The 25304-nt window shown below is 41.8% G+C and overlaps 7 protein-coding genes across 10 annotated transcripts; 5 read left to right on the top strand and 2 right to left on the bottom strand.

The window, feature by feature from the left end:
* Window positions 1-243: 243 nt before the first annotated feature.
* On the top strand, window positions 244-5803 carry LOC127242912 (nucleolar complex-associated protein 2). Of its 3 annotated transcripts, XM_051262644.1 has the most exons (12): window positions 244-363; window positions 529-629; window positions 1164-1235; window positions 1323-1880; window positions 2265-2657; window positions 2748-3077; window positions 3158-3364; window positions 3451-3537; window positions 3715-3809; window positions 3907-4032; window positions 4111-4363; window positions 5083-5803. In XM_051262644.1, exons 1-11 carry the CDS (start codon window positions 345-347, stop codon window positions 4346-4348), a joined length of 2226 nt encoding a protein of 741 aa, XP_051118601.1. In that variant the 5' UTR covers window positions 244-344; the 3' UTR covers window positions 4349-4363; window positions 5083-5803. The 3 variants fall into 3 exon arrangements, with proteins under 3 accessions (XP_051118601.1, XP_051118602.1, XP_051118600.1); XM_051262645.1 differs by lacking the exon at window positions 5083-5803 and having other exon boundaries at window positions 1164-1232; window positions 4111-4534; XM_051262643.1 differs by lacking the exon at window positions 5083-5803 and having other exon boundaries at window positions 4111-4534.
* LOC127242913 (zinc finger CCCH domain-containing protein 14-like) lies at window positions 4869-8111 on the bottom strand. The gene is made up of 3 exons (XM_051262646.1): window positions 7839-8111; window positions 7196-7256; window positions 4869-5800 (listed from the first exon to the last, which is right to left on the bottom strand). The coding sequence occupies exons 1-3, from the start codon at window positions 7909-7911 to the stop codon at window positions 5056-5058; spliced, it is 879 nt and encodes a 292-aa protein (XP_051118603.1). The 5' UTR covers window positions 7912-8111; the 3' UTR covers window positions 4869-5055.
* A 161-nt stretch (window positions 8112-8272) lies between these two features.
* On the top strand, window positions 8273-11514 carry LOC127242797 (enoyl-[acyl-carrier-protein] reductase [NADH], chloroplastic). The gene is made up of 13 exons (XM_051262481.1): window positions 8273-8383; window positions 9027-9338; window positions 9452-9561; window positions 9641-9696; window positions 9794-9878; window positions 9971-10018; window positions 10187-10261; window positions 10338-10449; window positions 10543-10594; window positions 10675-10726; window positions 10809-10866; window positions 10967-11065; window positions 11149-11514. The coding sequence occupies exons 2-13, from the start codon at window positions 9062-9064 to the stop codon at window positions 11301-11303; spliced, it is 1179 nt and encodes a 392-aa protein (XP_051118438.1). The 5' UTR covers window positions 8273-8383; window positions 9027-9061; the 3' UTR covers window positions 11304-11514.
* Window positions 11515-11963: 449 nt separating this feature from the next.
* On the top strand, window positions 11964-17654 carry LOC127242884 (uncharacterized). 2 transcript variants are annotated; one of them, XM_051262602.1, is made up of 4 exons: window positions 11964-12352; window positions 13294-14586; window positions 14869-15628; window positions 15753-17654. In XM_051262602.1, exons 1-2 carry the CDS (start codon window positions 11992-11994, stop codon window positions 13614-13616), a joined length of 684 nt encoding a protein of 227 aa, XP_051118559.1. In that variant the 5' UTR covers window positions 11964-11991; the 3' UTR covers window positions 13617-14586; window positions 14869-15628; window positions 15753-17654. The 2 variants fall into 2 exon arrangements, with proteins under 2 accessions (XP_051118559.1, XP_051118557.1); XM_051262600.1 differs by having other exon boundaries at window positions 14869-17654.
* On the bottom strand, window positions 14808-17323 carry LOC127242883 (G-type lectin S-receptor-like serine/threonine-protein kinase RLK1). Its single transcript, XM_051262599.1, has one exon. It carries the CDS (start codon window positions 17321-17323, stop codon window positions 14861-14863), a length of 2463 nt encoding a protein of 820 aa, XP_051118556.1. The 3' UTR covers window positions 14808-14860.
* A 1153-nt stretch (window positions 17655-18807) lies between the features above and the next one.
* Window positions 18808-21395, top strand: LOC127243121 (G-type lectin S-receptor-like serine/threonine-protein kinase LECRK2). The gene has a single exon (XM_051262995.1). It carries the CDS (start codon window positions 18817-18819, stop codon window positions 21235-21237), a length of 2421 nt encoding a protein of 806 aa, XP_051118952.1. The 5' UTR covers window positions 18808-18816; the 3' UTR covers window positions 21238-21395.
* Window positions 21396-22459: 1064 nt separating this feature from the next.
* LOC127242837 (G-type lectin S-receptor-like serine/threonine-protein kinase LECRK3) lies at window positions 22460-25061 on the top strand. Its single transcript, XM_051262547.1, has one exon. It carries the CDS (start codon window positions 22460-22462, stop codon window positions 24860-24862), a length of 2403 nt encoding a protein of 800 aa, XP_051118504.1. The 3' UTR covers window positions 24863-25061.
* The last annotated feature ends 243 nt before the right edge of the window (window positions 25062-25304 follow it).

The raw sequence follows: 25304 nt of genomic DNA, 5'->3' as shown, positions 1-25304 counted from the left end.
AAATTTACGTGGTTCGAACTTTTAGTTTTTTTTTTAAAAGGTCGATCCAAAATCAAACTTTCAAATCGCGATTTTTATTTATATTTATTCAATTTTTTAAAATTATTTCCTAATTTTTAGATTAAAAGATGAACGGCCGGCATCTCACGATTTGTTCGATGGCGGTTCCGATTGTTAGAAGCCGGTGAACCGGAGAATTGGCGGTTCGAACCGCATTGGGCAATGCTACATAATAGAGCCCGATACCCGGAAATTTGAACCCGACCCGAATAGCGATAAACCCCTAACAATTCTAACTAGGTTTTTGCGGCGGAACAATTCTCTAGCACCAAGCTTCGTCTTCAATGGGTTCCAAGGACAAAGGTTTGATTTCTTTCTAACATTTGGGGTTTCCCCTGCAGCTTTGGAATTCATTATCTATTAATAGCTATATTTTTCAGATGTAGTGAATTATTTCCTCCAAATGTTTGAAATTGTTTTGCTCCGTTGCCCAACCGCGTTCGATTTATTGAATTTTTGTATAATCAGCCAAGAAATTGAAAGATGAACGAGGTGCAACTAAAAGCGGCGGATTGGAGAAGAAAGAAGCTAAAGAGCACATCGGGACGTTGAGAAAGCTTCAAGAGAAGGTCAATTTGTTGTTTCGCTTGTTTTACGTGTATATATATATATATAGTCATCTCCTTGGGCTGCTGCGGCGAAGGGTGTGTTTGTTTGGGGGGTTTGGATTTTGAATTGGGATTTGAACAGTAAAAATTTTGAATTTGAACAGTTGTACGACGTGACGTGATATAAATAAGCGTTCATGCGATGTAAAATTGATTTTTAGTATAATATAAAAAATGAAAAATAGGTGTTTGATTTGATATTTTTGGGGGGGAAAAAATGGAATGAATAGTGGATTGGAAATCCAATCCCCCAAACAAACACACCCGAATTCATTTATTTTGTAACTATTTTCCCTTTGTTTCACCCGTGTTAATGTGTAATTAGGTGTATTTAGTTCTTGTTTAGGTACTAATCCCCTCCAATCGTGCGTTAGCTGCTAAACTCTTGTGATTTCTTTCCCATATAATTTGTTATATATAGTCTTTTGATATCATTTTTTTCTTTTTTTTTTTTTTTGTGGATTCAAATTGAGTGTGGGAAGTATTTGTTTGCAGGATCCAGAATTCTATGAATTTTTGAAAGAACATGACAAGGAGCTCTTGGAATTTGATGAAGAGGACTTGGTTGTAAGCCTACAAATCTGTTCTTGTTTTCAGCTTGTATTGGATTTTATGATTCATCTAATTATAGGGTTCTGTTTCTATCATCTTTAGGATAATGATCAAACAGAGGCAGACGAGGAGGAGGAGGAAGAAGAAACTGAAGTCGATAATGTCGAACAAAGTGAGGATGAAGCTGAAAAGGAAGTGAAGCCTTCCAAAAATGTGATTACTAGTGATATGGTTGATACGTGGTGCAATGAGATCCGTGAGGGTGCAAAATTGGGGGCTATTCGATCTCTATTGAGGGCTTTTCGCAGCGCTTGTCATTACGGCGATGATGCTGGGGATGATCCGAGTGCGAAACTTAGCACTATGTCGAGCAGTGTTTTCAATAAAATAATGGTATTTGTTTTGAATGAAATGGATGGGATTTTTCGAGGATTGTTGAAGTTACCCCAGTCTGGGGGAAAGAAGGAGATGATTGTGGATCTAATGCCGACGAGACGGTGGAAGAATTATAATCATTTGGTGAAGTCATATCTTGGGAACTCACTCCATGTTCTGAATCAAATGACCGATAATGAAATGATAGCATTCGTGTTAAGGCGTTTGAAGTATTCGTCTTTGTTTCTAGCTGCCTTCCCGGCTCTCCAAAGAAAGTACATCAAGGTATGCCCTTATTCATGGAAATATGTGTCCGATCATCGTATAAGTTTAATCTTTAACTAAAGGAGACCCACTAGGATTCATATTTTGAAATTTTGGGTGATCGTGAACTGTGAGAGTTATGTTTCTGTTACTTTTTCCGATTCTTTAATTCTATATGCTTAATTACCTTGATATCTTCATGAATGAAATATTCGATAATTGGGCTAATCAGAGTTATAATACTACTGTCCATGAGCAATATAGTTGTTTCTTGTTATTGTTGATTGTCAATAATATTTAGTGAAGTAAAATTTGAATTTAGATATATAAGAGTGCATATGGACATGATGATGCTCGATCCGTCGCTTCCATTGCTTATGCTTCGTCCAATGTTAATTTTTACAGGTTGCTCTTCACTTCTGGGGTACAGGGAGCGGCGCACTGCCAGTTGTCTCCTTTTTATTCTTGAGAGACACGTGCATACGGCTGGGTTCCGACTGCCTTGATGATTGCATCAAAGGAATGTATAAAGCATTCATCATAAATTGCCACTTTGTCAATTCGACAAAATTGCAACACATCCAGTTCCTGAGTAATTGCTTCACCGAACTTCTTCACGTGGACCTTGCATCATCGTATCAACACGCCTTCGCATACATCCGACAATTAGCCATGATATTGAAAGATGCTCTCACATGTTCGCCCAGAAAGAAGAAAGGTAAAACCAAGGGGAAGGATGAACCGTCCGTTTCTAAGAAAGATAAGGCAAAGGAAGCACCTTCGGGTTCCAGCAAAAAGGTATTGTCTTGGATGATCTTTTTCTTTCAAAATTTTAAATTATTAATGCATTCTTAATTCCGTGACTTTTTGTTCGGTAACTTCTCACAGGAAACTCACAGAAAGGTTTATCAGTGGAAGTTCATAAATTGCCTTGAGCTCTGGACGAGCGTGGTTTGTGCTTACAGCTCGGATCCTGAATTGAGGCCACTTGCTTATCCGTTGACTCAAATTATTACCGGAGCTGCTCGTTTAGTCCCGTCTGCTTGTTATTTCCCCCTCAGATTGCGGTGTGTGAGAATGCTCAACCGAATCAGTGCTTCAACCGGTTCCTTCATACCCGTTTCTCTTCTTCTGGTGGATATGTTAGAGATAAAAGAATTGCATAGACCTCCCACCGGAGGAGTGGGTAAAGCTGTCGATTTGTTTTCCATTTTGAAGGTACTGTGAAAGAGGGTTTTCACTGGTTGTTTAGATCATTTACAATATCCCAAACATTCTAATTTGATTGTCTGCAACAGGTCGGGAAATCTACCTTGAAAACCCGAGCATTTCAAGAGTCTTGTGTTTTCTCTGTCGTTGAGGAGCTGGCGGAACATCTTGCTCAGTGGAGTTACTCTATTGGGTTCATGGAGCTTGCTTTTGTTCCTGGTGTTCGATTGAGAAACTTCTGTAAGTCCGTGAAGGTCGAGAGGTTTCTTCGCGAAATTAGGCATCTCCTCCGTCAGGTCTGTAATATTTTAGCTTCGACATGTTTGACTTGTGTATGCAATTTTTGCTGATCATCGTAGCGCTTATGCTCACTGCATTCCAGATCGAAGCAAATTCTGAGTTCATAAACAAGAAACGGGCAACAATCTCGTTCTTGCCGAATAGCCCTGCTTCCGAAACCTTCCTTGAGGTCCGAAAATCCACTTGTTCTGATATTATTATCGGCATATACAAATAATAGATAAAATGCTTGCTAAAATATGCGATTTATGAGTAACCTCAGATGTTTCGAGGAATATTTTTGCTTATTTGCCATTTTTGAGGTTGTGGGATATTGGAAATTGAATTTGTATTTGATATGTACTAGGATGAGAAGAAGTCAGGCAACAGCCCCCTGTCGAAATATGTCGCGACTCTACGCCAAAGAGCTAAAGAAAGAACCGATGCATTGATGGAATCCAGGTTTTATTCCGCCGTTCAATCTCTTCGTATTTCTTCAATTTTATTGTGTTCTTATACACTTTTAGAAGCTTTCTTTTGACTAATCTGTACAATCCAGTGTCCTGGTGGGAGATGGCTCTTCGAAATTTGGAAACAAGATAACCGATGACGATGATGATGAAGACAACGATGGCTCAGACGATGAAGAAAACAGCGACGATCAGCAGCAAGGGCGCTTTTCCAAGTACTCCTCACACCTTTTCTCAAGTTCTCCACGTAGAACAATCGAAACTTACACGTTCAGCTGCTTATGCGTTTGTAGGCCTAAGAACCAGAAGAACGACGCTAAGAAGAAAAGAAAACACTTGGAAGAGACGGCGACGGAGGAAGACATCGTAGAGGATTTCATTCTCAGCTCTGGTGAAGACAGCGACAATGAGGGAGAAGAACATAGTGATCCTGAACCGAAGAACACGCGAAAACAGCCTACGCCAACACCAAAAAACAAAAAGAAGTCGCGGCCTCGCAATCGCAAGCAGAAGAAGAGGAAGACAACTTAATTTCATTCGACTTAGGTAACCAAACTCAGCTTTTGTATCCCAGTTTTGGATTTGATAATGTGATGAGCCTATTCTTTCCCCATCGGCTTTTCATTTATAACCAACTCGATTTCTCTCTTTAACTTGTTCCATTATTTATATTGATTGTTAGCCATTGGGTTGAGGATTTTTTTATTTTTAGCAGTAGATTTTGGGTTTATACTTACACCAATTGTTGTATCTTTCGTTTTGTCGTTGATTTCTCTATATATAATTGGTGTTAAGTACATCATCTTTTTTTAAAAAGAGAAAAATATCAAAAGAGATTTGCAATTGAAAATACGAATGAAGTTTAAAAAGAAGATCAATTCTTGAATAAAAAAGAGGACCCCCATCGGACTTGAGAGAAGACAGAAATTGCACAAAAATGCTTTTAATATTTGTATGATTTCAAATTTCAATGTCGTATAATTTTCAGTCTAGTTGTGCATTTCAATACGAGAAGAAATAAAATGTAGGCTCTAAAACTAAATGCAAAGACTGACGAACATATGAAGATTGATAGTCTTTAAAATTTTCAAAGCAGCCAATACATAATTAAGCAACACACAGTAGTTATGATAATCAGAATAATCTCTTGTTACTGTAATCACAAACAAACACATAACAAGACATGATATATCTAAACCAGAAGATCGAAATCGATGAACTGACTGACCGTCTATAACTTACATCATCGCCGGTTGTTCACGCAGTTCTTCAGCTCCATGAGCAAAATGGCATCTGTCTCCGTAGGTGCAAGAGCCATTGGCGAACTTGTCGCAGAGCTTGGTTTTGTAGTAGATCCCGGGGTTATGGCCAGACGACAACGACATGGGGTTCTTACTGGGCAGTCCTCCTGTGCCCGCGTTGATATTCACTATGAGTTCCCGGACCATTTGGCTGGCCTGCTTGATCTGATCAAAAGTGCCCTCGAGTTCAATGTTCCGAAGATTGGGATCAGATTCGTGTTCTCTTATAGAAAGCTTGGATCCCGTCGTGCGGCATATTTGCTTGGAGTTTATGCCATTCTTGCCAATAATGGCACCTGCCATGGAAGCGTCGATGCTGATTTTAGCAGTGGCCGAGGCTCCAAATCCGGAGGCTGATCTGGGGTTAGCACCGCCGTATCTTCCGGGCATGGAATGAGGGTCTTCAAAAGACGGCGCGGATTGTCTGCCGAGCTCGCGTTGGCCGTGGGCAAAACGGCATTTGTCCCCAAACTTGCAACCCTCTGGAGTGTTGAATTTGCTGCACAGTCGAGTCTTGACGGCGGGTGGGGAAGATCCGTCCGGGAAAGATGGAGAGGCTATTGAATTTCTGGAAGTGGGTGGGAGAGCGGGGTTGGTGCCGAGCATTTGAGTGACGGCTTTGATGCCCCCGGGTATATAGTGCGAGAAGTGACATCCCTCCCCGAACGAGCATCCAGAAGGACTGCACATGTATGAAACAGGATTAGGAGGTTAAGTCAAACATGGTGCAACAAAAACACTAAATCTACGTTATCAAATATTCATATTCATCCTGAAGAACGAAAAAAATAATAATAATAATAACATTTTCTTTTCTCCTGTTCCGACTCAGATGTAATGAACATGATCATCATAAATTTGCATGATTCCAAATGATCATCATAAATTTGCATGATTCCAAACAACTGGAATCATGCAAATTTATCAAGAATCCGTCTTTACGTCAATAAAAAGGAAACTATAAGTAAAACCAACATAGTATCGGAGCATTAATTACTCCTACGTCATCGACATATATAAGAGAACAAGTGGCACCTATCCGTCGAAAACAGACCAAATATATATGCATATTTATATATATAGATGAATTTTATTACATCAGCTCAAAAGCTAATTCCTACAAGCCTGGAATTGCAATCGAGGTTGCTATCATATTTAAGATGATAATGTGAAGCTATTACCAAATTACGAAATCATAAACTCCCCTTTAAAAGCCATGGACTCACAAGAACGGAGCAAAATGAGCAATCGATTCCTCTAGTGCATTATTTAACACCGAACATACGCATTAAAGAACCTATCCAGCTTACACAATTAGATTTCTATATATACACCTATACCTACCCTCCATAAATGCTCGAACCCCAAACAAATTTTAAGACACAAAATTATAACCCATAAGACACATAAAATATATTTCAGTCAAATACAACATTTGCAAAATGTATCCTATCATAAATGAAGGTCCATATGCTAAAATACGCCACTTGGCAGGATCTCCCTTTCACGGTCATCAAACATGAGAAACTAGGATCTGAATGTATGCCACCGGGCATAAATCATAATTTAAACACCATCAAACAAACAAGATATCTCCGCATGAATGGAATAATCACAGAATTACTTCAACAATTGGCCCATGCAGCTAATTTAATCTTAACTTACTGCCCTATAGTCTATGTGATCACAAAACGACAATTATAAAATATTTTTCAACACAAAAGTACAAAACCAACATAACCAATTCAATTTAAGATAACTGCATCTGGTGGTTGATCTTTTGAATCACCCTTGTAAAAGCCACTGAAATCAACACTAAGAGCCATTTCCATTCAACAGATGCTTAGTTTCTCCGAGCAATTGTTAATTCGATAAGTTCATTCGTCCATTTCCAATCAAATCCTGTCATTACCAATTAATGAAGAGTACAGCCTGCTTCACAAACCTTAGATTTCAACACATTAGTTAAAAGTTGCCGTAACAGGAAAAAGAAAATCTGTAATTCCATTTTACAACCATTATATATCAGAGGATTGCTCTCCGTAACGTTTAATTTTAGATAGGTTAAGATTTGAACCTGAAAAACTTTGTGCATGGCTTCGATTTGCTTCCTATACCAGGTGTAAAGGACTCCGATTCTGTTGCAGAACATTTAAGGTCTTCCTCAGTTACAATTTCTGAGTGTTAAATCTTTAAGCTTCTATAATCATATTAACTCACGACTTAATTACCATTATCTAGAAGTTCATATAATAAATAAAGAAGCAAATAATCACCGCGCTGATGACCGATTTGCAAGTAAAATTGAGCTGAAATTGTTCTTATTCACAATAAAGAATCTGATGACAGAACCCTTGTTTCTTATATACAAGACATTCTTGAAAAACATATCCACCAACTCAAACTGTACAACAATGAAATAGTACACATATGTCCACAAATTCAAATTCCATAATTTTCCCTTCTTCCTTATCTTTAATATATATATATACGCGCGCGCGCACACACATATGAACACCAAAGAACTGATCTAAAAATATGAACTTGGTTATAAAGGATTTCGAAAGGTACCGATCCAATTAGCACAGTTAAAAGAAAATTCAACAAAAACCAGAAAAGAGACCGCAATTATCCACCACCATAAAACACCAATTATTCCTACAATCATCCCCCGGATCACAACCGTATATAGAGAGAATATACTCGGATAACAGAATGACCTTGCTTGGATTTCTTGAAGCCGCCATTGCCATAGAAGCCTCCGTCATCTCTGCCTCTCTTTCCAAATTCCATTTCCTACTTCCTCGGTAGCAAAAAATATATAAATAACCTTAAACTTTTCCAGCAAGAGATTGAAAAGAATTCGAACGTAGAGGAAGATCTAGAGCAATGAACAACAAAGAAGCTAGATGAATGACAAAACCCTAGACGGAGATGAAGATTCGCACATACACGGATTTCTACACAACGAGAATGACGACCGCGGATTTGGTTCGTGCTGTCTTCCAATTGTTACCTCACTATGCCTTTATTGGGCCTAAAAGGCCTCAGATTTAGTTGAGCCGTATGGGCCTGTTGTTGGGCCCATGGGCCTGAGATTTTTTAGCCCAGCAAGATGAGAGATTAGACGACGTCGTAACCGCGATCACGTTTCAAATACAGGCGTTAAGAATGTTACTACGCCTGAACAGCCACTGTCGTCTTCTTCGAGTTCATTCCGTACACTGGGTAGCTCCTCGGCGAGGAAATTCAAGTTCTTCTTCAGGTTTTTGAGATTCTTGGTTTTTTGGTTGTGTGTAAAGTTTGTAATTTTGGTTTTCTCTGTTGGAGTGGTGGTAGTCTTCTGGTGTAGGCGGAATGTGACGTTGTGTTTTGATATGTTGGTGGATGTAATTTAAGCATTATTTTGTATTGTATTTTTGTTCCCGGTAGTAAGGATAATTGCTTTGAGCTAGCATGAGTTTCGTGAATTGTTGGTATTCTCTTGCTAGCACAATGCCTGCTTTTGAAAAGGAAACATGATTTTGTTGTGAAATTGAAGCGGTTGTTTTTATTCTTCACTGCGCGATTATGTAAATGTGGTAGGATATGGAATGAAAGTTTGTTTGAAGCATTTCATTTTCACAAGCATTGCGTTTATCTGGCTGGTGGGAGTTGAATTGGCTGAAAGCGAGGGGAATTGCACTAAATTTTGGTCATTTGGTAGGTTAATAGGTTTGGAATACTGGTGAAAACAACAAATCAAATTCATCTCTATTTATTGTGCATTGGAGCATTTCGATCCTAGACCTTAAATCCCCATTCTAGTTTGTGTTAGTGTATTAAATTTGAAGATTATTTTTTGATAATTTTGAGGAAAGGAAAAGGAAATCGAAACTAATTTCTGACTTCTTCTTTTTTGGCTACAGAGATATCCCCTCTTTATTAGATCAAAGACATTGAAATGGCAGCTTCTGCAGCTTCGAGCTTCCAGATTGCAGCAGTAAAACCTTCTATGTTTTCGGCTAAAGGAATATTTAGAGGTGGTTTGGCAAAATTTGACATGAATTCTGTTGGACTATCATGGGGTAAATTGTCCAGTGCTTGCCCTGTGTCATCTGGACAATATTCCAGCCGTACCTTCACTTCATCTCCAGTAAAGTTTAGCAAAGTAGTGACAAAGGCAATGTCTGAGCCTAGTGAAAGCAAGCCTGCGCCGGGATTGTCTATCAATTTGAAAGGTTATATTTCCATTAACAACAGAACATTTTGTGTAATGAAATCATAAGATGAAGCTGGATGGAATGCGAGATTATTTTATATTTATTAGCTTAATTGTAAATTATTTATATAGGTAAGAGGGCATTTGTTGCTGGTGTAGCCGATGATAATGGATATGGCTGGGCTATTGCCAAATCTCTTGCTGCCGCGGGAGCTGAAATTCTTCTTGGCACGTGGGTGCCTGTAAGTATATCTGAAATTGCATGGTTGCAATTATCCGGTGATGTTATTGATTTTGTACTGATTATGATTTATTATACAGGCTTTGAACATCTTTGAAACTAGTCTACGCCGTGGGAAGTTTGATGAATCACGCGTGTATTGTTCTAGCTTGTGTTCGATTCCTTTTTTCTTGTTCCTGCATTACTTACTGACTTGGCCTAGTTGCTTCCACTGACAAAGATTATGACTTCAGGCTGCCTGATGGTTCGATGATGGAGATCACCAAAGTTTATCCATTAGATGCAGTTTTCGACAATCCAGATGATGTTCCAGAAGATGTAACTAACTGTGCTCATTGAAGCTTGATTTTTGTTTAAGATCATTGAGACCGTTCTGTAAGCTTGTTTTGTGCTCCCTCCTAATGTTGCAGATAAAAACAAACAAACGTTATGCCGGCTCCAGTAACTGGACTGTTAAGGTACGATATTTATCTCAAATCAGGCCTTGGATCCCTAAATATGGCTGATGCGTCTTGAAATATAAAAAATAGTTACGATCTCTTATTTTAAACAGAATTCAATAGAATTGTCTCACAACAAGGAATTGGCTAATTCAAATTGTTAGATGCTTCTGTAATTTGTCGCAGGAAGTGGCAGAGTGTGTAAAACAGGATTTTGGTAGCATTGACATTCTTGTGCACTCCCTAGCTAATGGGCCAGAGGTATGCTACCGTTGTAATTATTAAGCAATTATGAAACACGGATACATCTCTATTTGATTGAATGAGCTACAACTAGGTAACGAGACCTCTGCTCGAAACCTCAAGAAAAGGATATCTTGCGGCAATTTCAGCATCAAGTTATTCTTACGTGTCCTTATTAAAGCATTTCCTTCCAATTATAAACCCAGGCATGTCTTTTTCGAACGCATAAATTCTTCAGATTGGATAGTGTACACTTTGAATAACACGTTATTTGTTTATCTTTTTTCCTCCTGTTTTAGGTGGTTCCTCGGTCTCTCTTACGTACATTGCTTCAGAGAGGATCATCCCCGGGTATTTTTGCTTTATATCTCTGGTTTGAATTAAATACAAGTACTGCGACTACACGATCTTTAACTATGAATACATAACAGATACGGAGGTGGAATGAGCTCAGCAAAAGCAGCCCTCGAGAGTGACACAAGGGTAAATGCACATGATCTCCAAAGCATCGATCCATTTGTTCTGTCGAGTTCATCCAAGGATCTCTCATTTCTCCTTTAATCAGGTTCTTGCTTTCGAAGCGGGAAGGACACAGAAAATCCGGGTGAACACCATATCAGCTGGTATTTTCGATTTCATCATACTTTTCACCAATTCTATTCCGACGAAGCCAGCTGCACAAAACATTAACACAAGCTCAACTGTCGATTAACTGAAACTCAGGCCCGTTAAGAAGCCGTGCTGCAAAAGCCATCGGATTCATCGACATGATGATAGATTACTCCCTTGCAAATGCACCTCTCCAGAAAGAACTATCCGCAGGTAACTGTAAATCCTAAAGGAACTGTTACATAAAAAGCCTTGGGACTCATGAACTCTACCAATTCTGAGATAAAATTTCGCAGATGAAGTAGGGAACACGGCAGCCTTCCTGGCATCGCCGCTGGCTTCTGCCATCACGGGCGCAGTCATATACGTCGACAATGGTCTGAACGCGATGGGCGTGAGCGTCGACAGCCCGATATTCAAGGACCTTGACATCCCTAAAAGCAGTAGCTAAGGTTAAAAGTGCTTGCAGGCTTTGTAAGTTACATGTGGAAACTATAGAGCAAGTTTTGGGTCGTAGTGATAGAAATAGAGCAAGAAAGGGCAGGGCAGTGCATAAGTCCTTCAAATTTATTTTTGTACGGCTGGCTCTGGACTTTTCTCTTACTTGCATCAATTTTACTCAAAATAAATCGCATTCATTCACTAGAATTTCTACCCCCAAACTGATTGGATGTATATATATTTCTTTTACTTGCATCAATTTTACCCAAAAACATAAGTATTATTAGTTTACATTTTACACTAAGACTTAAAAATAATCAATTATTTCTTAGATATAAATGTATAATAAAAAGAGAATGAGATGGTAAATAGGAGTAAAAAATAATAATAATGCTACGGGATAAAATATAAGTATATATAATTGTCCATTTATGTATAAACAATTATTCTATTCTACCAAAGAAGAGCTAATTATCAATTGAATCTTATTGAGAAACACATTCTCAATAAATATTGGTATTTAGCTAACAGATTATCACATTAATAATTTCTTATAATTTTTAAAATTATAAAAAATTCCAAAACATATCTAGAGATTAATAGTATTTTTTTATCAATTTAAATAATGTATCTAGAAGTGATTAAAATAATATATATATATCATTTGAAAGGAAACCCCTTGATCCTCCAGAGTAACAATGGCCGTAGCGGGTTGCAGTGTAGAACGCAGCACAGTCGAAACGGGCGATGGAGTTAAGCTGCAGGCGACAATTTTCAGACCTGAAGGAGACGAGGAGAATACACAAGGTAATCCTGCAATTGTATTGGTGCATCCGTATTCGATATTGGGCGGATGCCAGGATCTTCTGAGGGGAATCGGCAGTGGATTAGCCAGCAGCGGGTTCACGGCAGTGACCTTCGACATGAGAGGCGTGGGCAGGTCGACAGGGAGGGCTTCCCTCACTGGATTTAGCGAGGTTGAAGATGTCGTCGCGGTTTGTGGGTGGGTGGTACGCAATATCGGCGTCGATAGAGTTTTGCTGGTCGGATCTTCAGCAGGTATTGTTAATTTCTGCGTTTCGGAGTTTTTGAAATTGGTACTGATTACTTTGCAGTCGTGATTTTTGGTGATGCATTGAATTGGATGATTTCGTGGGGATAATGATGATTTTTCGTGCTGGACTCCGTCTCCTATTTGAGATTACTTCTGTGTTCTTGAGATGTTGATTTTTGGAGCATGAAATTAACAATTGAGCAGATGAGAAATGGCTTAAGCTTAGAAACAATTCATTGTTGGATGTTTGCATTGACACATTATTGCTTCAGATTTGTAATCCCCAAATTATTGCAGAGATAATTTCCTCTTATTTATGGAAACTTCAGTTCTTTTTTTGGATCTACAGAAGAAGAAAAGGAAGAGGAAGAGGAAAGTACACATGACCAGAAGTCATATATTTCTTCTTCTTTCTTTCTCTCTCTCTTTGAATCTGCAATTTGATTGCTCTGCATCTTCGGCGCTCCTGATGATCGGACGAGACATGATCAAATGAATCTCTAATCATGATTGTGGAATTTTCTTTGTTTAGTTATGGTTTGGAGGTGTTTTGAAGTTTTTGGTTGTTTTGAAAATAGCAAAGAGTTAATATGAAATTGGCTTTTGATGTAATGTAAATAGCCATTGGATGTGATTTTTTGAATAAAAAATAAGTTTTTAATATAATATTTTAAATGAAAATTAAGTTTTGATTATAGTGGTTTTTAGTTAGAGAGTTTCGTTGAATAATGCGAAAACAAGTTTGAAAGCATAAGTAAATGGATTAGTACTTCAACAGACGCTTTTTTGGTGATGTTAGTTAGCAATTTCTAGGTCTCAAGAACTGGAATTCAACTAAAGTTTCCGCCATTTATAAGAAATGTGAAGATGCATATTATTGTCTTTCTGAATTTGTCGACACTTTTGATGTAAGTGATTGTCGCTGTTTCTGACATGTCTTGAACAGGTGCCCCGATTGCAGGTTCGGCAGTTGATAAAATTGAGCACATTGTGGGCTATGTAAGCCTAGGATACCCATTCGGCCTAATGGCTTCAGTCCTCTTTGGACGGCATCATAAAGCTATTCTAAATTCACCCAAACCTAAACTGTTTGTGATGGGAACGAAAGACGGATTCACCAGTGTGAAGCAGCTGAAAAACAAACTTAAATCAGCCAAAGGCCGTGTCGACACACATCTGCTTGAGGGTGTGAGCCATTTCGAGATGGAAGGTTCTGCTTACGACAGGGAAATGGTAAATTTAATTCTTGAATTCGTTAAATCATTGTAGATGTAAAAAAACGTAGTAGTTTATGATTAACAAAGCCGAAATCCATGACTCTCATCGCTGTGCCACCATGTTTTCATTCTGATCGATCACATGTTAGCCTTTTGTTGTTGTGAAATTAAATTAAATGTGCTGTTTAAGCCTTTGTACCATACATTTCTGAATATGAAAATTGTCGTTCCATCTCCATATTTCTTGCTTTTTTGTTTTTTCGTAGTTATAACCAATAATAAATCGCCATTATCATTTACTAGAAGAAAATTAAAATGCAGACATGATATCTGAACCTAGGTGTTCTTGTTCCTTATTGCAACAGTAAAGTCGAAGAATAATTTGTAATAATGTGTTGTTTAGTACTGATACGTCACATGGCACATGTTCTTCGACACTCACTTTATGATTTCCTCTGCACTTAGACATACTTAGAAATGCACAGCCAAATAAGCGTCACATGTCCGTGCTGTTTGGACCGCTGTTTTATTATATTAGTCTACAACACACAAGATTTGCATCTACGAAGAAAAGAACATTGAGAGGGCTGTTTTGAAAACTTAAGATCTGACTTCTGAGCCTACATTATCCCTCAATATAAAGTGTGTCGCATCCCACATTTTGACGCCGTGTTTTTGTCATTTATAATTAGGATCGATGCTAAACTTCTCGTATCCTTCCATCCCTACTAATCTTTCATTTGTTCGATATGACGAGCGATTATCACAAAGCTACTACTTTTGTGCTTCTTTGTGTTCTCTGCTTCCATTTGATTTGCATCTGTATCGAGAAATGGAGAATGTTGTTGCGTTTGGAGAGCCATACTTGCAGGCAAGATCAAGAAAGATGCTGATGACCGTGAATTCAATGCCGGCAAAGAAGCAGAAGTTCGATGGGGCTGGCGTGGTCGAAGCAGTCGAGAATGGGCTGAGGATAAGACCCCCAAGCTCTTCAAATCCTACTCAGAACAAATTTACATCTTGTAAGTTTGATGAAAGACACATCCCTTCTGCTCTCTTACCATAGCCATATCTCCCTCTCTCTCTCTCTCTCTCTCTGGTTTTTTAGTTCATTCTATTTAACTAATTTTAATTGTGTGTGTTTTTCTTGAATTTGTGATTTGGACGAAGTTTAATTTTGACTAGAATGGGGGAGGTTCTTGTTAAGCCTAACGACGATTTTCGTTCAAACTTACAAAAATAATAAAATAAAAGACTTGTATTCTGCATATATTCCCAAACCCTAATTAAGTTCAATCAAACAGACCTAGACCAAGACGAAGAAGACAACGAGTTGAGTTTAGGATCAGCGTTTAGAATTGAGATCTGAAGGTACGGACATGGCGGCACTCGGACATCAATCACCCCTTCCATCATCAGACACGCCGTCCTCATCGTCGGCCTCACCGACGCATCTTCCTGAACGCACCAAACCCCCGCCTTCACCAGCCTCTCCAGCGCCGCCCTGTCCGCCAGCGCCTCCTCGTCACCGCCGACGACGCTCTCCACCTTCCCGCCGGCGAAGCAATCCCAAACCCAATCCACCAGAATCGGATTCTCCTCCTCCGTAAATTCCAGATTCTGATCCACGCTCCTCCGACACGTGATAATCTCCAACAACAGCACTCCGAAGCTGTAAACATCGACCTTCGCCGTCACCTGCGAGCTCCGAAACCACTCCGGCGCCACGTACCCCTTCGTCCCCCTAATGTTCGTTAGGGTTTTGCTCTGGTTTTTCCTCAGGAGTTTGGCTAATCCGAAGTCGGAGATTCGGGCGTTGTATCGATCGTCGAGAAGAATGTTCTGAGGTTTTATGTCGCAATGAATTATCTGAGTTGCGCATTCTTCGTGCAGGTATAATAGCCCCCTGGCGACGCCGACCGCCATTTGTTTCCTCTGTTTCCAGCTCGGCTTCGCGCCGCCGAACAAGGCGGCGGCTAGGGTTCCGTTCGGCATGTACTCGTAAGCCAGGAGGCGGTGCTGCCCCTCGTTGCAGAATCCGATTAATCGGACTAAGTTCTTATGGTGAGTCCTTCCGATTATGTCCACCTCGGCTTTGAATTCCTTCTCGGAATCCTCGGCGACTCTGTCTAATTTCTTTACAGCTAGCACGCTTTCTGAATCGTTTATTACGACGATTCCTTTATAGACGATTCCGAATGCTCCCCTTCCGAGTTCTTCGGCGAATCCACTGGTGGCGAGGACGAGATCGTTGTAAGAAAAGTAGCATACATTTGGTAAAACGACGTTGTTCCGCGGCTGAATTGGAAGTTGAAGCCGCCGGAATTTGAAATTACCGCGGCTCCGGTGAGCAATGGCGAGGAATATGAGCGCAGCAAAGATGGAGGCGCCGAGAAGAACGGATAATACAGTGATGAGTGTTTTTTGGCCGTTGGTTTTGGTTGATGGACGGTTGAGATTTTCCGATGAAATATTGGTTGATCGGAGTTTCAGAAAGGCTTTCCCGCCGAGTGACCTGTCGACTTGGCCGTTGGAGAGCGGCAGCCGCTTTTTCCAGCATTGGTTGCTCCGGAAGATGGCGGCGCCGCAGAAACAATCGGTAAGGCAGAGGCGGCGACACCGCTCCTCGGTGCTCGGATTCTCTGTCGCATAATCGTTCAAAGGCCAGTCGGTGTCGGGGATCTCCGACAGCTGATATTCATCGCCGCTCTCGCCGGGAAGACACGTCTGCACGTAATCCGGCGTGCAATCGCCATAACTGTTGGTAGGATCGACCAATGAGAATTGCTCCGGGCACCGGCAGATTGGCCGGCCGTCGTTGACACTGCATATGCTGTTGTACCCGCAAGCGCCGGAGCCTATCGCTCCCCTGAATCCGGTGCATATGTTATCCGGCAAGGAATCCAAAACCGTCCATCCTGGATTGCCGCCAGCGAAGCTCCGGGGATGATAGTACTGCGTGAAAACGCCGTCGAAATCGAGAGTTGCTCGGTAATAATTTTCGGCGATCGGCGGGGCGTTGATCACGTCGGAGATCGGAGAAATCGCGCCGTTGCGCCGCACGACGGAGAGGACGGTGACGTTGCTGAAGACAAGGCGGACGCCGGAATTCGAAGCGTTCGCGTTGTCGAAGGTATTTGAGCTGTAATAATTGGCGTCGAAATCGGTGGTGCTAGGGAAGGTCTTCGTGCTCAGCAGGAAATTTCCGGCGGGGGTCATCCTGCCGTAGAATCTTCCGTCGGAGAAATTGGCGGCCGTCGATCGGGAAATCAGTTGGCCGTTGATCTCGATTGTCTGATCTGGCAGCATCGTGTCCGTCGGATTTCTGAAACTCTGCCACAGCCAGGTGGAATCGTTTCCCCGGAGAATAAAATTGCCTGTATCATTCAGGACTGCATCGGCGACGCGACCGGAGAGGTTGCCGGAGGTGTTGAGTGTCGTGCCCTGAGGATCCTGGAGAGAAATTCCGGCGATGGGATCGAGGCGTACGGTGGAGCCCCGGCGCACCGGAAAACTGTCCTTCTCGTACCAGACGATGGTCTGATTGGGAATCTTGTCGAACCAAATGGACAAGACGAAGAGATCGTCGTTTTGAGGGAGTGTCTGGAAGCCGAAGGCGAAGTCGCCGTTGGGCGAGCGCCATGGATTGGAGGTTCCGTTGGCTGTAATGGAGGCTCCGGCGGGTATGGTTCCGGTGAATTGGGCCGCGGAATGCAGCGGGAAGAGTAGAATTGTGAGGAAGAGAAGGAAAGCCGCCATTGCCAGCCCCAGCCGCAGGGAATTCAATTATACATATTCAGATAATTTGAGGTATAGATACATATATAGAAGTTTTGTAGGACGCGTGTCTGGTTTGAGAGTGAAGAAGACGAGACGAGTGAAGCTTCTTGGAATGATGGATGAAGTCCTGTCATTGTCAAGGACAACAAAATGAATTGTATTCCTCTATTCTTAATTACCATTTAGATACGGAGGAAGTTTCCAACTGTATTTGGTTCAATTCGTTATCAAACTAACATTGTAAATAAAAATAAAGCATCCAGTTAGGGTTTTGTGTTTTGGTCAAACACGTGGTTCCTTAATTTTCTAATCCCACGGGGTGTTTTTTGTCCCTTTTATATGTTAAGAGACGTGACGTTGATTTTTTATTATATATATTCTCCTTATTATAAATAAATAAATATTTTTAATTATTTAGTCATTAATATGTGTTTAACCAATCTGGAATTCACTTCCCACCATTAAGTTAATTAAATTATATATTGGTTAACTTAAATTTTCTTATATTGCAATTAATTAATTAATTTTATATGCAAATATTTGAAATTAATTCAATTCAATTGATTAAAAATAACCAATTTATTCAACTTATGTGAGGCGTTCCGTTCCCCGTGGGACACACCTTATTTTCCTGCTTATTTATTCGGTGTTAAATAGTAGTATTATTAATTTTCCAATAAGCATATATAAAATAATTCGATAGCAAATATAATAATGCACCACATAATACGTTAAATAAAAATATACTAATGGGTGTCGAGTAAACTTGTGACCGTAATATCATGAGTTCAAACTCGACGCCTCACGCATGGTTCGTCTAGTATGACTTGTCTCGTCGAATCTAGTTTGTAAAATATTAGATTCGGCCAGAGTTTACCCAGCATGTACTTTTTGATAGCGACTGCGAATTCCCACTTGTATATATATATATTTCTTTTTTGTTAAAATTAATTATATATTATGGGAGATTATATTTATTACTTTATTAGTATTTTTGTATTATATTAATATAATTTGTGTATTGTCTATTGTTATACAGTATTATTATTTTTTTTTTATAGTATGTATTGTGTGTGTGACTACATAATATATTAAGTTTATATTATGTTAATATAATTTTTATATATTATTTGTTTTTATATGATATGTGTTTATCCCTATGTACTACTATATGCTATTCTTTTATATGTTATCATCCATTATTTAATACTAAATTTAAATCAAATCTCAAGAAAAAAAAAAAATCAAATATTAAAATAAGTTTACAAACCCTAAAATAAGAATTCGGACAAAATCTATGGATTGCTTAGGAATTATGACATTATACAAAAAAAAAATAAATAAATAAAAGTCTTGTGTTGACTCTTCTCTATCCGTTGACTTGACTGACTCGACTTCATCCAATAATATCACCCCCTCCCTCTAATCACCAGTCTTTGGTCTGCAGCGCTCCAATTCTCCGGCCGGCGGCAATGGCGGAATTCCTACTCGCCCTAATACTCCTTTTCCCACTCTCCTCTTCAGCTCAGAACACTCCCGCCGGAACTGTACCCCTCGGAGCCTCTCTCACCGCCGACGGCACCTCCGATCCATGGCGGTCCCCCAACGGCGATTTTGCATTCGGCTTCCGGCAGCTCCCCGATAACGACGATCTCTTCATACTATCCATATGGTTCGATAAAATCCCCAATAAAACCCTAGCCTGGTACGAAAGGACCAGCTTTCCGGTGCCGCGCCGCTCCACCGTCGTTCTCGACGCCGCCAACGGAATTGTTCTCCGGAACCCTCAGGGGACGGTGCTCTTCCAATCCAACGCCGTCAACGGCGGCGTCGCCGGCGGATACATGAACGACACCGGAAACTTTGTTCTCAGAAGAAGCGACTCTGCGACGGTTTGGGAAAGCTTCGACAATCCGACGGACACCATTCTGCCAGGTCAGATCATCCCGATCGGCGGCGACCTGACCTCGCCTGCGACGGCGACCAATTTCTCGCAAGGACGATTCTACGCCAGAATGATTAGCGACGGGAACTTTGTCCTGAGCGTGAAATCCTTCCCTTCCGGCACTGAATTCGATGATGATTATTACAATACCCCAACTTCCGACACAAGTCGATCGAATTCCGGGGTGCAGGTCGTCTTCTCCGACGATGCTTCGCTTGCCGTCGTCGGACCGAACGGAACTTCGTTATTCAAACTTACCTCTAATTTGATTCCCTCAGCTGCAGACAATTACTACAGAGTAACTCTCGATTTCGACGGAATTCTGACGCAGTATTATCATCCCCGCAACTTCACCGGCGCTCCGGCGTGGGGAACCGCCGATTCCTGGCCGGGAAACATCTGCACCGGAATCAAGGCGGGAACCGGCAGCGGCGCGTGCGGCTACAACAGCATATGCAAAATGGAGAACCGCCGCCCTGTCTGCCAGTGTCCGCCGCAGTTCTCGTTGGCCGATCCGACCAACGCCTACGGCGATTGCTTGCCGAATTACGATCAGTTCTGCGTCGCCGGCGATCGTCAATCCTCGCCGGAAAACTACGAAATGTCAAACATTTCCGACGTTGATTGGCCATTCAACGATTACTTTAGCCTGAAGCCGAGCACCGCCGATCAGTGCTACAGCCTCTGCCTCAGCGACTGCTTCTGCGGCGCCGCGATTTTCCGAAGCAATCAATGCTGGAAGAAGCGGCTGCCGCTCTCCAACGGCGCCGTCGACACTTCCCTCGGTGCCACCGCCTTTCTCAAGGTAAAAAAAGGCGACAATCCTAACCGTCCATCTTCCGACCGGACGAAGACTAAAGACAGAGGAACCTTAATCCTCGTTGGATCAATCCTCCTCGGAAGCTCGGCTTTCATCAACGTCCTATTGATCGCCGCCGTCTTCCTCGGACTCTTCCTTATCTACAAAAGAAAGTCAAAAACCTCGGTTCGCGCCGCTCCCAGATCGAATCTCTATTGCTTCACTTACAAAGATCTCTTCGACGCCACAACGGGGTTCGCCAAAGAGGTCGGGAGGGGCGCATTCGGGATTGTGTACAAAGGAGAAATGATTGTCAACGATTCTAAAACGATGGTAGCAGTGAAGAAATTAAACCAAGCGTCGCACGACTCCGAGAAAGAGTTCAAAACCGAGGTCGACGTAATCGGCCTAACTCATCACAAGAATTTAGTCCAACTCATTGGATTTTGCAACGAGGGCCCGAACCGGCTCCTCGTCTACGAGTATATGAGCAACGGGGCATTATCGAGCTTCCTTTTCGGCGAATCGAAACCCGGGTGGATCCAAAGGTCGAACATCGCGCTAGGCGTTGCCCGGGGGCTAACATACTTACACGAAGAATGCGCGACTCAGATAATCCACTGCGACATAAAGCCGCAGAACATACTCCTTGACGACAACTACAACGCGCGTATTTCCGACTTCGGATTAGCGAAACTCCTGATGATGGACCAAAGCCGAACGACGACGAACATCCGGGGCACGAGAGGGTACGTCGCGCCGGAGTGGTATCGGAACATTCCGGTGACGGTGAAAGTCGACGTGTACAGCTTCGGGGTGCTGCTGCTCGAGATTGTGACGTGCCGAAAGAGCGTGTATCCGAACATGGAATTCAGCGACGCAGAGAATGTGATATTAATCGATTGGGTTGTCGATTGCTTCACGGAGAGAGCCATCGGAACTCTTGTCGGGGACGAGGAGGAGGCGATGAACGACGGCGGCGGAGAGCGGGTGGAGAGGTTTGTGATGGTGGCGATTTGGTGCGTGCAAGAAGATGCGTCGTTGAGACCGACGATGAAGGAAGCTTGTCTGATGCTGGAAGGTGCAATGGCCGTTGAGGTGCCGCCATGTCCTTACCCGATTTTCTCTGCGACTACGTCTGTTGTTTGAGGAAGATTTTGTTTAATTAAATCAATCAACGGTTGGGATCATCGTGGGGATTATTGCTAAAATAATTTTATATGTCGTATTGTGTTACTGTTAATACGCAGTATGTGTTTGTCAACGTTGTTGTCAAGTTCAATAGTAATAAAATATTAATGATGTCACATCTTAGCCGTCCATTAAGTGCTAATACGAAAGGTGGGGTTTGTGTTCAAATTTATGATACAAACTATTCATTTGTGGGCCCGGATATGGTGGCCCAGTTACTTGTTATTTGGGCTTCTTTTCTAAAAGAAAAAAAATAAATAAAAAAAATAAAAATAAATATTAGATGTGATATTTTGAATATAAAATTAATTTTAATATAATATAAAAAAATATAAACAATGTATAAAGGAGTTTGAAGCCTGAGTCTATCTTTATATAATCAGACTTTTTTTTAGATAGGTATTTATTTTTTAATAGGCATTTTGATTTTACCTTTTTTTGTCTATAAATTATTAGAATGAAATGTATTGGGTATGTTTTTTTGCTAAAGTTTTCTCAATTTTTATTATTTTGATTTTGTATTATTTAAAAGTATATACATTTTTTTATGCGATAAATCATTTTATTAAATATTATTTTCATTTCAAATTCAAACTAAATTTTTTTCAAATCATATAATTACTATAATATAATTCAATTGTTTTCATTGAATATAATTTTTTTTCATATCTTTTATATGATTTATAATTTTAAAAACTATAATAGTATATTTTTTCACATAAAATAACACATCAAATCATTATATAAGTACAAAATATAATATGTATAGTAGAGTATAGTGTAGGGTTGAATGTTGACTATTTCGCCCATAGCCCAATTCGACAGTGACAATATCGTCAATTTTAATCATTTTTCAACAATAGAGGGATATTATATTACATAAAATTCTTTCCTTTCTGTCATTTTATATGAAGTTAGTTATTTACTTTTATTTACTTACATAGAGTCTAGAAGAGAGCATTACCAAAATATTCAATATATATATTTATTAATTTTAAATCAAATATATATTTTGTAATTTGTGAAGGTCAAGCAGACCAAATGAAGTTTACTCCTAATTAATGGTAAATGCAACCTAAATTCTCTGCAGCAATATATGCAGTCCTGCTTTCCCTGCTCCTTCATCGGAATATACGAAACTCTTGGCGTTGACTTCTTAATTGCACCTCGTTCGGCAGAAATGGCCACGTTGACCTTCCTCCTCTGCTTGACACTCCTCTCCCCGCTCTGCACCTCTGCTCAGACCGCCGGAAACGTATCCATCGGAGCCACCATCACAGCCGCTGAAAACTCCGAACCATGGCGGTCGCCGTCGGGAGACTTCGCGTTCGGCTTCCAACACCTCCCCGGAAACAATGGCTTCTTCGTACTGTCCATATGGTTCGACAAAATCCCCGAAAAAACCATCGTCTGGTACGACAGGGCTTCCTTTCCGGTGCGCGGCGGCGCCACCGTGCAGCTCGACGCCGCCGGCGGGATAGTCCTCCGGGGCCCCCACGGCAGGGTGCTGCGACGCTCCGACGGCCTCGCCGATCAGGTGGCGTACGGATTCATGAACGACACCGGAAACTTCGTCCTCCGCGGCGGCGATTCGGCGGCGCTCTGGGAGAGCTTCAACAATCCAACGGACACCATCCTTCCGACTCAGAATATTCCGGCAGGCAGCCAACTGATTTCCCGGTCGACGGCCGCCAATTTCTCTCAGGGAAGATTCTACGCCGCCGTAAAAGACAACGGAAAATTCGCGCTAAGCACGAAAACCACGCCGGAAAATAATTTATTCGACGCAGAGTATTACAGCTTCGGAATTCCCGGCGCCGGCGGCCGGTTGGTCTTCGACGAACGAGGCATCATTTCGGTTCAGAGCCAAAACGGGACAGAGTCAGTTCTATCTTCCAGCTCAAATCCGTCGCCGGCGTCGGATTACTATTACAGAGCCACTCTCGATCCCGACGGAATCTTCGCGCAATATTATTACCCAAAGATTCCTCGTACTCCCGCCGCCGGACAGTGGATAACAGCTAGTTCTTGGCCGGACAACATATGTGTAAGCCTCGCTGGACTCCTCGGCAGCGGCGCGTGCGGTTATAACAGCGTTTGCACCTTGCAAAAAGGGCGGCCTAATTGCCAGTGTCCGCGCGGCTTCTCGCCGGCGGATCCAAACAATACTTCCGGCAATTGTGCGCCGAATTATACTCCGAGTTGCGCCCCGGGATCATCGCCGGAACCGGACATGTACGATGTGTTCGAGGTTTCAGACACCGACTGGCCTTTCAACGATTACGAACAAATATGGCCGTGTTCAATAGAACAGTGCCGCAGCCTCTGCCTCGCCGATTGTTTCTGCGCCATCGCCATTTTCCGAAACGACAGCTGCTGGAAGAAGCGGCTGCCGCTATCCAACGGCAAAGTCGACACTTCCATCGGCGCCACTGCCTTTCTCAAATTCAAGAAAGACGGCGGCGGCAGCAACAACAATCAATCAAACAAATTTGTAAAACAGAGCCGGACTAACCCGACACTCACTCACGTGGTGTCGGGGCTTTTAAGCTTCTCAGTATTAATCAACACGGTGTTGATTATTATTTACATAATTATTTATAAGAAAAAAAACTCAGGGCTTTTACATCCCTACCCGGCGCCGGAATCTCGGCCTGGCCCTAATCTCCGGCGGTTTACGCACAAAGAGCTTGACCGCGCGACGAACGGGTTCAAAGAAGAAGCCGGGAGAGGCTCGTTCGGAATTGTATACAAAGGAAAACTCGAGAACGCCGCGACGATAGCAGTGAAGAAGCTCGACGGAGTAATCGGTCGCGACAAGGCGGAAAGGGAATTCGTGACGGAAATGGAGGTGATCGGGCAGACACACCACAAGAATCTTGTCCGAATGATTGGATTCTGCGACGACGGGATTCATCGAATGCTTGTGTACGAGTTCATGTCCAATGGCACGCTGGCGGCGTTCCTCTTCGGGCAATCGAGGCCGAGCTGGAGGTCGAGGATGGAGATAGCAATGGCGGTTTCGAGGGGGTTAAGGTATCTGCACGAGGAGTGCGCGGCGCCGATAATCCACTGCGACATAAAGCCGCAGAACATACTTCTCGACGACCGTAACAATCCTCGGATTTCGGACTTCGGATTGTCGAAGATTCTGGGGATGAATCAGAGCAGAACGGTGACGAACATTCGGGGGACGAAGGGGTACGTGGCGCCGGAGTGGTTTCGGAATTCGCAGGTGACGGCGAAGGTCGATGTTTACAGCTTTGGGGTTTTGCTGTTGGAGATTGTCACGTGCAGGAAGAGCTTGGAGTTTGGTAATAATGGCGAGGGGGAGATGTTGATGGATTGGGTGTGGGATTGTTTTGTGGAAGGGATGGTGGAGGAGATGGTGGGGGAGGCGGTGGCGGCAGAGGAGAGGGCGGCGGTGGTGAGGGCGGTGAAGGTGGGGATATGGTGTGTGCAGGAGGATGCGGCGGTGAGGCCAAGGATGGGGGAGGTTTGTCGGATGCTGGAAGGTGTCGTGGAGGTGGAGGTGCCGCCATGTCCGTACCGGACTGGATCTACTTTTACTGCAGCTGCCTGATACTGATAATTAGGGTTTGTTTGAGTGCGGTGAAATAAGGAGAAAGGAAGAGGAAGAAGAAATACTTAGGAAAACATGGGACGTTGGAGACGTTAAATTCGGTTTTTTTTTTTTTTTTAAACAAAAAAAAATGTTAATTAAGAATAATCATCACATGAGAAATTACTTTTGAAAATGAAATTAAATCAGCATCCATTGAGAGGACCTGTGTGCTGCATTAAATACATTTTGTGACAAAATTATTGTGTTATTTATACTTTAGCAAGGTCGCTTGGGCCAAATTTGTTTTAATTAAAGAAGACAAAAGGATTCGTTCTTTTTTGAATTTTATCGTATATTTTTATTATTGAGATTTTTTTTTATTATATATTATACAGCAAATATATTTTATATTAAAAAATCACATCAAATAAATATCACATAAAACAATATTTAAATTTAA

Source organism: Andrographis paniculata, unplaced genomic scaffold, assembly GCF_009805555.1.
Source record: "Andrographis paniculata isolate CXL003 unplaced genomic scaffold, ASM980555v1 Contig89END, whole genome shotgun sequence".
Taxonomy (NCBI): domain Eukaryota; kingdom Viridiplantae; phylum Streptophyta; class Magnoliopsida; order Lamiales; family Acanthaceae; genus Andrographis; species Andrographis paniculata.
Note: the sequence above shows the minus strand (reverse complement) of the source record. Positions and strands in the feature narration are given on the sequence as shown.